The 15,498-nt window shown below is 36.4% G+C and overlaps 1 protein-coding gene across 2 annotated transcripts in view; it reads left to right on the forward strand.

The window, feature by feature from the left end:
• Positions 1-15,498, forward strand: part of XIRP2 (xin actin binding repeat containing 2) — a 248,604-nt gene that overhangs the window by 228,573 nt on the left and 4,533 nt on the right. Inside the window, exons 6-10 of one of the 2 annotated variants that reach the window (XM_039855563.1) lie at positions 139-249; positions 634-706; positions 1,344-1,474; positions 2,121-11,496; positions 13,574-13,707. In XM_039855563.1, the coding sequence (XP_039711497.1) occupies positions 139-249; positions 634-706; positions 1,344-1,474; positions 2,121-11,496; positions 13,574-13,668 (9,786 nt within the window). In that variant the 3' untranslated portion in view covers positions 13,669-13,707. The remainder of the gene's footprint in view (positions 1-138; positions 250-633; positions 707-1,343; positions 1,475-2,120; positions 11,497-13,573; positions 13,708-15,498) is intronic. The other variant, XM_039855564.1, reaches the window with a different exon arrangement.

Here is a 15,498-nt window from a genome sequence, read left to right on the forward strand (position 1 = left end):
CAACAAGCAAACTAATAGAGCAAGGAACGTTAATTTTTTTTCAAAAGTATCTGTCACTTAAATTGCACTAATAGAAAAAGTTAAAATTTTCAGACTTTTCTTAAGGTATTGTTCATTCATTCATTCATCCATTTTCAGGAGATAACCCATAACAGCCAGGTCGACATTTCAAGAAGCAGCCAGGAAATGGAAAGAAATGAACAAGAAGCTTCCAAAGCACATAAAATGGATGTTCTTGGAAGAGAAATGGTAACTACTTAGAAAGACAATACTTTCCAAATAGTTTTTAGAACTATGCGGAAATTCTGACCTTGTTGTGAGGAATTGCTTTTATTGTCCTTTATATATTTAAGATCAATATATAGCAATGTCTCCCCATTTTGGAGTTCACATTCTTTGAAAAATAAAACAAACAGCCTAAATATATGAGTGCATTTTAAGTATAAATTCATATATGGTCTGTTATAGCATAAGCACATGCATTAAAATAAGCGATAGAGGCTTACTTATCATCTTTCAGTGTGCACTGAACTCTTGGATAAAAGTCACTGTGAAATAAAGAATACATGTGCAGTACGGAAATAATTGACTTCTTAAGAACAATTATTTATTTAAAATTATCTTTAAACACAGGTCTCTCATCTTGAAGAGCACAGCAAGGAAATAAACCAAGCTTCTCAGTTACATCAGTATGTTCAAGAAACAGGTAAGAGTTTCATTACTTGACCCCAATATACCTTTCTTTTATTCATATGTCTGTGTTTGAATGGAAGACTTCCAAAGTACAGTCCCTCTCACTAAGTAAAGTTAGTAACTGTGACTCATGGTCCTGAAGGGGACAGGATAGTATTTCTGTATATAATTAGGTTCTGCCTGTGGTGATAGATGGAATAAGCTTCTAAAATAGTTCATTGCCCATAACTCTATGATGTATTCATCCTAAAAGCCTAGAAGGTGATAAGCCAGCCACCTCTGAACTGCTTTTTGCCTCAGGAAACTATAATGAAACTTAGTTTATCAAGCTCCCTGAGAACAGAAACATTATCTAAATTATATCATTCTTAATAATAGATTTAAATACTTTTAAGTTCAGTTCTCCAACCTGCAGATAAGAGACTAGGCTACAGGCAAATCTATGCAAGCTTGCATAAAATGGGTACAGTTTGTCTTGCCTGTAAATGAAGAATGGGAAGTTTTGCTGTCCTGGAGAGCTAAAAAGGAAGATTTAAGCCAATTGTGACTGAAACGTTACTTGACTATATCTGTATTTTAGTTTTATTTTGGTTTGCTTATGAAAGTCAATCTTCCTTTTGTGTTCTTTTGCTGTTCTTTTCTGTTTGTAGTCATAGATACACCTGAGGATGAAGAGATTCCAAAGGTTTCAACTAAGTTTTTAAAAGAGCAATTTGAAAAGTCTGCCCAGGAAAAGGTCCTTTATTCTGATAAAGAGACAATTCCAGCCAAGCAGATTAAGGTAAAACAATTTCTCTACACAAAAACATATTAATCATAAAGCCAAATGTAAATATATAGCATTTTCAAATTATTGAATGTTCAAGGTGGTTTTTCAACACAGAAAATATTCTGAAACAGTACTTATTCTGTTCCATAAGATTATTATTCTACATGACAAACGTGATAGAGTTAGAACTTTTCTCACTAGAGAAAATTATGAAGAAAAAGTATGTATGCTCTAAAGTTTAATAACTAACAGATAAAATAATAAAGTCAAGTTTAAATGTCAGATACTATTCTTTTGTTTAAAATTCCAAGAAAAACAAAACAACCCTCAAAAGTACATTAAGACTTGTATTTCCCTCTAGATTACTCAGCATAGGCACATTAAGTAAAGGAGGAAAAAGAATCAAGACTATGTGTAAATGTTAAAATACTGATTCACTGATATACTGAATGATATATTGAATTTAAAAATGCATATGAATTATAGGAAAGATAGTAACAAACACTGAATATTGCTCCTAACTAGATCTCTAAATGGAATATATCACCTGTTTTTCCCAATGGAGATGTCATATCAGGTAGACAGGTGAGGGGTAGTGCCTAGGAAGTCTCTACCACTCCACCCATCTTTATAAGATTTGATTTTCTCTCACTTAAAGATTGAAAGTGAATATGAAGAGATTTTAAAGCCATTATCCACTGTGAGTACCTCTTCCACTTCTTGCACTTCAACCAGCCAGAGGAAGGAAACATCAACCACAAAAGGTAGTGACCACAGTGCCACTTACTCAACTCTGGCACAAGTTCATGCCACTCCTTCGAGAAAGACAGAAGAATTTCCTCCTCCCCCACCAGATATACTTCAAACTCCAAGAGATGTGACAGCATTTTCCCAGTCCCCTGAACTCACCAGCCCTCCTAGAATATCACCAGTACCCAAAGAATTATATGCCAAGCAAAGAAATTTGTATGAATTAAACCGCTTATATAAACACATCCATCCTGAGTTAAGAAAAAACTTAGAAAAAGATTATATCAGTGAGGTTTCCGAGATTGTTTCCAGTCAGGTAAACCCACGGAGCTCAGTTTCAGCAGATGTGCAACAAGCTCGGTACGTTTTTGAAAATACAAATGATAGTTCTCAAAAAGATCTGAACTCAGAAAGAGAACACTTGGAGTGGGATGAAATTCTGAAGGGGGAGGTGCAATCCACGAGATGGATCTTTGAGAATCAGCCATTAGATTCCATCAACAATGACTCTCCAGATGAAGATAACATCTCCAAGGGTATTGCTGATCAAGAAATCATTGCTGGTGGTGATGTAAAATATACCACATGGATGTTTGAAACCCAACCCATAGATACACTGGGGGATCATTCTTCTGGCACTGAAGAAAATGCTGAGAAAATTCCTGAACTAGCCAGAGGAGATGTCCGCACAGCCCGGTGGATGTTTGAAACAAAGCCATTGGACTCAATGAATCAAATGCATCAGAATCAAGAAGAATCAGTGGTAACTGCCATAAAGGACATAACTGGGGGGGATGTCAAGACCGTGAGATACATGTTTGAAACTCAACATCTGGATCAACTTGGACAGCTTCATTCAGTGGATGAGGTTCATCTACTGCAGCTAAGGTCTGAGCTCAAAGAAATTAAAGGAGATGTTAAAAGGAGTATAAAATGTTTTGAAACTCAGCCATTGTATGTTATTAGAGATGGTTTAGGTCAAATGCTGGAAATTAAAACTGTTCAGAGAGAAGATGTTGAAAAGGGAGATGTGAGAACAGCACGTTGGATGTTTGAAACACAGCCCTTGGACACAATTAACAAGGATATCCCAGAAATTAAAGTCATCCGAGGAATATCCATGGAAGAAAATGTCAAAGGCGGGGTGAGTAGGGCAAAGTGGTTATTTGAAACTCAACCTTTGGAGAAAATCAAAGAAGATTCGGAAGAGGTCATCACTGAAAAGGAAACAATAATAGGTACAGATGTCTCTAGAAAGTGTTGGATGTTTGAAACACAGCCGTTAGACATTCTGAAAGAAGTTCCTGATGCAGATCCTCTAAGATCTGAAGAAATAATAGGGGGTGATGTACAGACTGCTAAGCGTCTATTTGAAACAATTCCAATAGAAGCTTTAAAAGATAGCCCTGATGTAGGAAGACTTCAAAAAATTACTGCCTCTGAAGAAGAAAAAGGCGATGTTAGGCACCAAAAATGGGTTTTTGAAACCCAACCTCTAGAAGAGATTAGAGATGATAGAAAAGAGTACATACGAACAGTGAAACTGGAAGAAGTTGACAGGGGAGATGTAAGGAATTACACACATATCTTTGAATCAAACAATTTAATTAAATTTGACGCATCACATAAAATAGAGGTGGAAGGAATCACAAGAGGTGCTGTTGAGTTAAATAAGTCACTCTTTGAAACAACACCGCTATATGCCATTCAAGATCATCTTGGAAAATATCATCAGGTAAAGACAGTCCAGCAAGAAGAAATCCTAAGAGGTGATGTAAAAAGCTGTAGATGGCTTTTTGAAACAAGGCCCATTGACCAGTTCGATGAAAGCATTCATAAATTTCAGATAATTAGAGGAATATCTGCTCAAGAAATACAGACTGGAAATGTGAAATCTGCTAAATGGCTGTTCGAAACCCAACCTCTTGATTCCATTAAATATTTTAGTAATATGGAAGAATTAGAAAGTAAAACTGAGCAAGCTACAGATATTGTGAAAGGGGATGTCAAAACCTGTAGATGGCTTTTTGAAACCCAGCCAATGGAGTCTCTTTATGAAAAAGTCTCATTAACGACTGATGGTGAAGAAATTCATAAGGGAGATGTCAAAGCCTATACTTGGCTCTTTGAAACTCAGCCACTTGATACCATAAAAGATGACTCTGAAGCAACAGTCAAATTGCAAACTGTAAAACAGGAGGAGATCCAAGGTAGGGATGTTCGTACAGCGTGTTTTCTTTTTGAGACAGAAAATTTGGACAGCATACAAGGAGAAGAAGGAAAGGAAATCAAGGCTGTGCAAATGGATGTCCAAGCTGGGGATGTCTCCAGCATGCGCCATAAATTTGAAAATCAGTCCTTAGATTCCATAAGTTCCAGTTCAGAGGAAGTTTTGAAAAAGATCAAAACCCTAAAGACTGAAGATATTCAGAAAGGCAATGTTTTAAATTGTAGGTGGCTTTTTGAAAACCATCCAATTGATATGATAAAAGAAGGCCAAGAAGGTGATGAATTAGTCAAGACAGTGACAGACATACAAGGTGGAGATGTAAGAAAGGGGTGCTTTATTTTTGAGACTTTTTCTTTAGATGAGATTAAAGAAGAATCCGACTATATCAGCACCAAAGAACAAATTACTGAAGAAGTAATAAAGGGTGATGTAAAAAGCTACAGAATGCTCTTTGAAACTCAGCCACTCTATGCAATTCAAGACAGAGAAGGGTATTATCATGAAGTGACAACAGTTAAAAAGGAAGAGGTAATTCATGGAGATGTACGAGGGACAAGGTGGCTTTTTGAAACAAAACCATTAGACTCAATTAATGAATCAGAGACTGTATATGTTATTAAATCTGTCACACAAGAAGATATTCAGAAGGGAAATGTTAGTTCTGTCAGATACAGATTTGAAACGCAGCCACTGGATCAGATTTCAGGAGAATCACGTGATATTGTGCCCACCGTAGACTATATTCTAGGTGGGAATGTAAAGTCAAGTAAACAGTTTTTTGAGTCTGAAAATTTTGATAAGAATGCTTATATAAGAACAGTAAGTGTCAATGAAATACGAAAGGGCAATGTTAAAACATCTACTTGGCTATTTGAAACCCACACTATAGATGAGCTGAGAGGAGAGGGGTCAAAATATGAAAATGTCAAAACAGTTGCTCAGCAAGATATACAGAAAGGTGATGTTAAGCAGGCAGTGTGGCTTTTTGAAAATCAGACTTTGGATTCTATTAAGGAAGCAGATGAAAGCATCACGAAAATCACCAAGGAAGAAATCCCTCCTTCTGATGTCAAGACAACTACCTGGCTCTTTGAAACTACACCCCTTCATGAATTTAGTAAAAATAGCGTAGAAAAAGTAGAAATTATTGGCAAGAGCATTAAAGAAACCTTAGAAGAACTCTACTCTCAAAAAGTTGTAGAGGCTCCTGGAATCATCATTGAAGCTGATGAAGTTGGGGATGTTCGAATGGCAAAATATAAACTAATGCATCAAACATCTCCTGAGATCCAGAAAGAAGAAATTATCAGGGCTGATCTCAGAAATATAATGGTGAACCTACTTTCCAAAAGAAATTGTACGAAAAGAGAGGTTTTGGTTAGTGAAGAAGAGAAAGGAAATGTTAATTGGACCAAAACTCAATTATTAAACAGATCAACAGAATTTCATACCGAAAAAGAAGAGATAGTGAGTGGTGATGTAAAACAAGCAATTAAAAACCTGTTTTCTGAGGAAAGATCTGTAAAGAAAGGCATTTTAATTCAGGAGGATGAAAGAGGAGATATTAGCATGACCATCTATTGTCTACTTAACGAAAATGCTGGTGACACAATTGAGCGTGAAGAAGTAATAGGGGGTGATGTAAAACGTACCATTCATAGTCTGCTATCTTCTATATCAAACAATAAAATATCTGAAAAGGCTAAAATCGATGCCTCTGAGAGGGGAAATGTTCAGTTTTTCACAACATGTATAGAAACTGGAGCTTTAGATTATCTCAAACAACTCCAGATGGAGTCAAATGAAACACTAAGAGCTAGGACACAAGAAAGTGAGGAAGAAATAATTGGTGGTGACGTAGAAGGCACGAAATCGTTACTAAAGAAAAGGCGGTCTCAGATTGAACATACTGTTAATGAAACTGACATCATCCCAGGAGATGTGCATAATAAAGTTAAGGTGTTCATGACAGAGCCTCAGAGTACATCTTGTAAGACACCCAAAGAAGAAATTATAAAAGGTGATTTGAAATCAACCCTAAATTCCCTCAGCCAGGCCATAAATCAGAAAACAGAGTCTAAAACAGAAGAAATTATAAAAGGTGACATGCTGGCCACACTCAAGTCACTTAAGGAGTCAAGCCACCAATGGAAAGAATCTAAACTGCCTAATGCCAGCCCTGGTGATTTTGAGAAAGCTATTGAATGCCTTGAAAAGACTGCAAACACAAGGACAGAAATCCTGAAAAAGGAACTTATCCGAGATGACCTTGAAACATCATTAAGGAATCTGAAAGAAGCACAAAGTGCTTTCAAAGATGTAGATAAAAAAGCTGTAATCAAAGACGATGTGCAAGCTGTGAGGACAGGATCCTCACAAGAGCAGAAAACAGAGATTCATCAGGTGGCTCTCCAAACGGACAAAAAAAATGTTCTTCAGCCGAGACCAGGACCATTTCGGCCAGCAGCCAGGCAGAAAGGGGGAACAGACACTTTCAACCAAACTACAGGCAAATCTTATCATGGTAATTTAATAGAAGAAAGAACTGAGGTTAACATTTCAAAAGCCCCAAAAGGTACTGTAAAGATTGTTGTAGATCGTGAACAAAACAATGATGCTCTTGAGAAAAGTCTTAGAAGACTATCTGATTCACACCGCAAAGGCATTAAAAATATGTTGGAATCAGGGGACAGAATGGGTGTCTGGACTGATATCACAACACAGCAGCATCTTAGAGATGACCATATGAACAGACAATTGACATCAACTGTGTCAGTGAAGGAAAATCTAAACACTAAGGAATCAGAGACAGTGAGAGAACAGAAAGATGCTGTCCTTAACTCTACTGAATCTATTGATAAAACAGTTGGAAAGCAACAGACTCAACCTTGCAAACTGAGGAATGACCACCAAAAAATGGAATCTTCCCCTGTAAAGAGTTTTAAAAGTACCCAAAACAATAAAACATCAACAGATATACAAAGCTGTAAGCTCAGTACAACCCAGGGTCCAGTGAACAAGACAGTTAGAGGAAATTGTGAAGTTTCAGGGGACTTCCAGAAGCAAACTTTGTTAAAGCAGGAAATGCAATATTCTAACAAAGATATAAAGAAAAAGAATGTGAACCCTCAACCAGAGTGGCAGACTTTGCCTGTAGATCAAGACATATCAAATACAATAGAAGTGAAAGTCTCCCAAAAAAGCCACAATAAACTTAAGGCAACTGACAAAAAGCAGAAGACTGATGTTCATCCGAACAGCCAAGACTTTCTAATGAAGACAAATACTTCCGCAGACTTAAAAATGGCAATGGAAATGTCCTTTAATCCAATCAACTTGAACCCTGAAAATAATGTAAAAGAAAGTGAGTGCTCTCTTCCACCTCCATCTCCACCTCCTCCTCCACCTTCTAATGCATCATCTGAAATAGAATTTCCTCTTCCTCCTCCACCTCCTTTAATGCTGTTGCCTGAAAAAAATGTGTTTCCTCTCTCACTGTCCACAGAGAAGATAAAGGCTGAATTTGAAAATTTCCCAGGCCTCCCTCTTCCTCCACCACCAGAAGATGAGAAATCTGAAAGAGAATGTCTATCAGTGTTTCCACCACCTCCCCCTCCTCCAACTCCATCTCTCAACTCAGCACATCTCCTTTCCTCCTCTGTTAAAGAAAAGCACAGTGGAGCATTTGTACAATATTCCCAAGAAGAAGCCTTAAGCTCTCAGCAAACTCATTCTCAAGCTAAAATCATAAAAGGAAAATCAGGAGTACGTGTGCCACCTCCCACATTACCCAAACCCAAACTTCCCAAGCATATAGATGATAAAAAGCATCATGGTTCTCCAAAAGTTAAATTAGAGAATTCCCTGACAGATTTGGAATGGAAAATTACTACTTCAAACAATCAGAATGGAGTAATGATGGCGACTAGCAGTGAACACACAGAGACAAAGAAGAATATGTCTAGAAAAAGTCTTGGGGAAAGAAAACAATTATCTATGGACTCTACAATGTCTCTCTCACAGACAGTTCCAGAAACTTCACCACCCAAGGAAAAACAAGGAAAAACACCTCTCGTAAAATCTCATTCATTTCCTATAGGTTCAGAACAACAAAGTCCAAAACCTTATATGAGAAAATTTAAGACACCTTTAATGATTGCTGAAGAAAAATACAGAAAACAAAGAGAAGAGCTTGAAAAACAGAAATATGAGAGTTCTTGCTACAACATAGTCAAAAAAGAATACCCAAATCAAAACATACCAGAATTGGAAAAGGAAGTGCAGTTACAAATAACAAGTGAGGAGGTTCCCCTACCTGGAATAGATTCAAGGGTCACTGTGGCCCAACCCAATCCAAACTCTCAAAGTCATCCTCAACTACTAGGAGGATGTACTGCTAACCAGCTTTCCACAACACCAGCAGTAACAGTTTCTGGCAAGAGGTCCCAACATGTTCTTGCGGCCTCGGAAGACAAAGATACCATGACAAAAGAAGTTTTACAGAGCTCAAGGGACATGATGCAATCTAAATCAGCTTGTGAAATTAAACAGAGTCACCAAGAATGTAGTGTACCACTAACACAACAGAAGGAGTATCTGGAACAGTTGAACTTGCCCCCAAACAAACCAGTTTTCCCAACTTTTAAAGTTAGAACCATCAAGTTTCCAACTCAAGATCATAAATTAAATGAAACAAACCACAGCTATGAAAGCCACAAAAAGCAATCTGAAGTTGATGTTCAAAGCATTACCAAACAACAGTACCAGGAAACCAAGAACACGGAAGCAAGCACTGAATATAGTAATAAGCAATCTGTGGCTGAAAAATATTACCAATTGCCTAAGAAGGAAAAAAGAGTAACAATAAAATTGCCTACAGAACCTGCAAAGAAAAGCCATGAAATTAAGCTCAACATAGTTCATGAGAAGCAAAGAGATTTTAGAGAATCTGATAGTGGAAAACTTCCAGTAAGTGAAGGAACAATGCAGGGCCCACAAATCACTGGATCAGAAGAAGAGAGACTAATAGTTGAAAGAAAACAAGAACATTTAAATAAATCAGAACAGAAGGTAGTCAAACAAAAGGTTACTGATGCACATCTTGATTCACTGACTAAGAATTTTCAGCAAACACACATACAGATTTCTGAAAGTCAAGATGAACATAAAAAATTGCCCCAGCCATATAATAATCTTCAGGAAGAAAAATGTCTTGAAGTCAAGGGCATACAACAGAAACAAGTCTTTTCTAATACTAACGATTCAAAACAGGAGATTACACAGAACAAATCTTTATTTTCCTCTGTGAAAGAATCCCAGAAGGATAATGGAAAATGTGCTATAAATATATTGGAATTTTTGAGAAAACGTGAAGAATTACAACACATTTTGTCTCGAGTAAAACAGTTTGAAGCAGAGCCAAATAAAAATGGCCTTAAAACATTTCACACACTATTAAATCTTATTCCAGTATGGCTATTAAGTGAAGAAAAAAGAGAATATGGAGTTCGCATTGCTGCGGAGAATAACATAGAAAAAATTAAGGAAGAAATCACACATATTAAAACTCAAGCAGAGGATATGCTTGTGTCCTGTGAAAATATCATCCAAACAGCCATGATGTCCTCTAAGGCAGGAAAGCAGAGAAATAAACCCAATGGTCTTAACGAAACATCATCTGAAGTGTCTAATGTTAATGTCAGCTATAATAAAAACAGAGAACAGAAAGAAAACACCACTGTAGAAAAAACACAGCACCACGAAGTAGCAGCCCATCATGAAGCAACTACTCATCATGTGAAAACCCATCAGGAAATTAAACTAGACGATCGTAAGATTTCTCCTCCCTCTTTAAAAACACGCTCACCGTCACCAACTTTCATAACAATCGAGTCTACTGCTCGGCGAACAGAAACCTCTACTAAGGATGAGCTTTCTCAGTCCCCTAAAAGGGATAGTGTTGCTGAACCATCACCAAGAAGGCCTGTGTCACAAACCTCTAGAATTCACATAGCAAATACCTCCTCTTCTTCACCTAGGAGTTGCTCTGAACAACTTGGCAAACTCAAAGACACCACTGCAAAGTTATCCAGAGGAGCCATCCCATGTTCATCAGTAACCCGGGTTCCGATCGTAGAGAAGAGGTCTGAGATCATCACATCTCCCGCAACCCTTCGTCGTCAAATTAAGATAGAAACTCGTGGTAGGGACTCTTCCCCTACAATAACAATACCTATAAGTGTAAATCATGTTGATAATGGTTCCTTCGGAGATTCTATGGAAGCTCAAGAGGAAGTTAGGAAAGTAGAGAAAAGGGCGACTTATGTTCACAAAGATGGAGTAAATTCCACCCAGCGCATAATGCCAGATACAGAAAGTTTCGAGTCAGTTGAAATCATCCGCAAAGTGGAAGTGCCTCGCCCGTCAGAGCACATGCAGAGATATGAAACAGCCAACCGAACTGCTCAAATGGCTGAAAATTTCGTGAGTGACCATGAAAATGAAATGAATAGATGGTTCAGGGAATTTGAGGATAGCCCAGTTTTTGAAGCAACGTCAAATACAAGAGTTTATGTAAATGGAGAAGCAAACCATAACGTAAAACAAGAAAGTCATGCGTTTTGTAAAGAGGAATTTGGATTAAAATCCTTAGAAAATGCTAGTTTTACAGGCTTTAATTGTAATCGTCCTAGAGAAAACATTCCTGTTGAGCAGCCCAGTGTACACTCTGAATTGAGGTCTCTAAGTGAACAATTTTCAGGCATGGATACATTTGAGAGTCAAGTAGTCGGGTCGAAGACGACAATGTCTTCATCACATAACTCAGAAGCTGGCAAATCTGGCTTTGACTTCAAGCATGCCCCGCCGACCTATGAAGATGTCATCGCTGGCCATATTTTAGATATTTCTGATTCACCTAAAGAGCTCAGGAGGAATTTTCAAAAGACGTGGCAGGAGAGTGAAAGAGTTTTTGAAAGCCTGGGATGTGCAACCTCAGATGCTTCTGCAGCTGAGATGAGAACCGCCTTCCAAGAAGAATCTGCATTTATAAGTGGTAAATAAGCTTGCAAAATGTGAAGTAAGATTAACCCATTTAAAAGCATGTGTTCCATACCTAAGATACTTGCAGTTAAGAGTGTGTGGAAGTAACCAAACAATATAACCTATGTGCTCTGTTTACAATGCTTGCTTTTACTACTTTCTCTTTACAAAAACATAATATGATTCACCTGCACTGTGTGAGAATAAAAAATAATATTACATATGTAGATTATTGAGACCTTTATTTGTCAAGGTAAATAAGGCTTTAAATAAAGCAGCAGATATAATAATTGTTACTATTAATGATTATGTATAACTATATATTAATGATTATATACCCATAACACATTATTAATATTCCTTATTAAAAGTTGTTATTTCATCCACTTGTTTGAGACAATATTAGATAATATTCCTTGACCTACTATGATGTATTTTTAATTGCCAGACCAAAGTGGTATTTGCATTTGAATTCAATACAGCCTGGTAATAATCCAAGAAATAATTTACACTCGTGATACGTGCTTTAAGAATTGTTATTGACTGGTATCTCTGACAAAAGTATAGGTATAGAATTTTACCTTTTGTATATTTAATTATTGTTATTGAGTTGAATGGAATTAGCTTTCTCTAATGCCAGATTTTTTTTAATAACATTTTTTTACACCTACCTTAAACCCAGAATGATAGCTCAGTTGTCCTCATTCACAGATGGGCATGGATAATACATTTTAAAATTTTGATTGTATGTGGAAGGAGAGAAGTATAAAATATATGAACTTAGTACATCAGAGAATAGCTTATTTATTTATATTTCCCTACATTTTACAATTAATGAGCCTTCACAATAAAAGTATTTGACATAATTAATGTGCATCATTAGGGTAGTTCATTCTTTTACACAGATTGAAAGAAATAGCAAGCCTAAAAATAAAAGCTACTGAAACTAATAACTATTCCTCTATCATTTGCAACATATGTGTCTGCTTTATCGCGTTAATATGATTTCTTAAAGTGCTCGCTTCTGGCATAATTAAGAAAAGCTGTCTAATTAATTCTATATGCTCAGTTTTTGTTACGATAGCGAAAAACATAAAGTATGAAAAAAAAAAACCCTAATGTTAAATATAGAAATGTTTCCTCTGCTAGAAACAAACAAATGATCTCTCAGTAGCCTCAAATGAGCCTCGAGCACTAAAGTATATATATTTATTTGTATATCGAACCTTGAGCATATACACTTTTATGTATAACTAATATGAAAGCTTAGTTATTCTCACTGGATCATTGTGAGGATCAAAACAATACTGAGGTGAAAGTTCTGTGTCAGTTTTGAACCACTATGCAAACAGTGGTTAATAATGTAACTACTATAATTCATAGGAGCTAGCATTCACTTGAGAGCAACAGCATGTGACCGTAGGTACTTTAGAGCAAGGGAAGAGGTAGGGAGACTATAAAAGGCAGACATGCAAATCCAAAAAGCCCTAAAATCCAAACCCATTTAGATTGAGGACAAATGGCCCTGAACATTTCAATGTAATCAGGAGTCTCATTGGATTAAAGTTAAGAATTGGTGTCATAGAGTCAATATTGTCATTAAGAAAATATTTAAACAAATACAATGTCCTCAGCTGAAAAGATATGTACATATTTTAGAAAAAAATCTCTCAGAATACTTTCAAAAATAAAAGCTTTGAAACAAGTTAGGTGCAAACCTTTATATACGTGGAAAGTTTAGTTATCTAGAATAAGTGCTCACAGGGCTCCTCATGGGTGAGTTTACTATATATTCTTTTTAATGTATTAAAGTTACCGAACATATTTTACTCATGTATGTTTTCTTAAATAACAAAAGTCAACTTGTACAAAGTATAAAATAGTAGAGACACTAGAGTAAGGTTAATTGTACCAGAGTCTCAAACCTGGCGGTAGGATGGATTATATCCAGAGAAGCAATATCAGGACAATAGTCTTAGAGCTTTGTACTTTAACTGCATGGCCAGTTAATATGCTGCTGTTGTTTGTTTTATTTTTACAAAGTGATTGAAGGTAACACTAAAAAAACTTTTGTAAATTTTCATTTTTAGAAACTACTACTCCAAGACAAGGAAATATGTATACTTTGTCAAAAGACAGTTTATCCAATGGAGTGTCTAACAGCAGACAAGCAGAGTTTTCATAAGTCCTGCTTCCGATGCCACCATTGCAACAGTAAACTGAGGTAAATGTCTTGTGCTCTGTGCCACAAATATTCAAGAGCTCGCAGTGTACTTATAACATCACGTTTCTAAGAAGACGCAGATTTTTCCAGATCTTGCTGACATTAGTTAACATAACCACAAAAGGAATGTGGTCATATTCTGTTATGTTTGCTCAGGATGGCTATGACTATTTTCCTTTGGAAATTTTGCTTTCCTAATCAAATCCAGAAAGGTCCTTTTTGTCCAAACATGGAGATCATATAGATAAGACAAATTAAATGTTTCTGTGCAAATCGGAATTTTTAAGTTCCTACTGTAGTCTAAAGTCTAGACTCTAGATCAGGATTCAGCAAACTTTTTCTGTAAAAGTCCAGATAGTAAATATTTTCAGCTTTGCAGGGCATGCTGTTTCTGTTGTTACTCAACTTTCTAACAGAGTGGAAAAGCAGCCATAGATCACTGAGCAAACCCGTGCAGCTGTAAACTAATGGGCCCACCTGTATTCCAGGAAGATTTCATATACCAAAACAAGTGGTGGGCACTGGAGTTTACCTACGTTCGGGCTATTCCATCTAAGTTAAAAAAAAAGTTAGAATAATGTCAGTGTCAGGTCAAATAAATACTCTGTTTATTCTCTGGTGAAACAGAAGTATCTTATCAACACAGTTACAAAATATACTCGTTTTCCAAAACTCTCGAAGTAAAAACATTTAAATGAATATGGTGTTTATTTGATGTGTCTATAGTCTGAGATGCTGATATGTAATTATTTTGCTAAATCCAATACACATCTCTCAGACTCTATCTTTCCCGACTTTAATTGACAATGTCAAAAATGTCAGACACCCCATATTGCAACATTCTTTTTTCTTGGTTTCCATGACACCAGAGTATAATGGTTTTCCTCCTACTTTCTGGGTGTTCCTTCTCAGATTCCTGTGTGGGCGATTCTTTCTCTGCCCATTACAGAGATGTTAGACTTCCCTAAATTCTGTTATGGATGTTTATTATTCTCATTGTTTATATTCTTTCTGGTTTATTGCATCCACTCCCATAACTTTAATCATCATCCATGTGGCAATAACTCTGAAATCTGTACCACTGGCCCAGCTCTCTTCTCTGTGTATCAGACACTTATATGTCAATGATTACTATATATCTCCAATTAGATTTCTTGTAAGTACAGCAAATTCAATCTGCCCCTTTTATCTTCTCTCTACCGAAATTCTTTCATGATCTATATGCTACTTTCTGAGTAAATGGCATTAATATTAACTCAATGACTGAACATGAAATTCTCTGATTCTTTCCTCTCCCTTCATTCCCTACACCCAAGCAATGACCAAGTTCTGTAATTTCTGTCCCATAAGTAAGTACCTCTTGAGCAGTATACTTCTCTCCATCCCTATAGCTCAAGTTATCCTTCAAACAAGTGTCATTTCTCACTTCTGTACTAATGCAACAGCTTTTCTAGGTAGTTTGTCTCCCTGCCTTCAGCATATCTCACCACCATCACCACCACTACCAACCTGCACCAATACCATGCTCCATAATGTAATGAGAATGATCTTTCTAAAATTCAAATCCAAGGTCATATCCCTGTTTAAAACTTTTTGTGATCATAGCAGGTATTGAAGCTTAATAACTATATTTATTAATTTATGTTTGCAAAATATTATTATTCTGTTTTTGTTCTTTTTTTATCATTAGTTATAGTACTTTTACAGGAGATTCTTCCCCTCATCTACTATTTGGTTGCATGGTAACAGAATTGGTGAAGACACTACAAACATATAATTCTTTCCTTTTGT

This window comes from Pteropus medius, unplaced genomic scaffold (genome assembly GCF_902729225.1).
Source record: "Pteropus medius unplaced genomic scaffold, Ma_sr-lr_union100, whole genome shotgun sequence".
Classification (NCBI taxonomy): Eukaryota; Metazoa; Chordata; class Mammalia; order Chiroptera; family Pteropodidae; genus Pteropus; species Pteropus medius.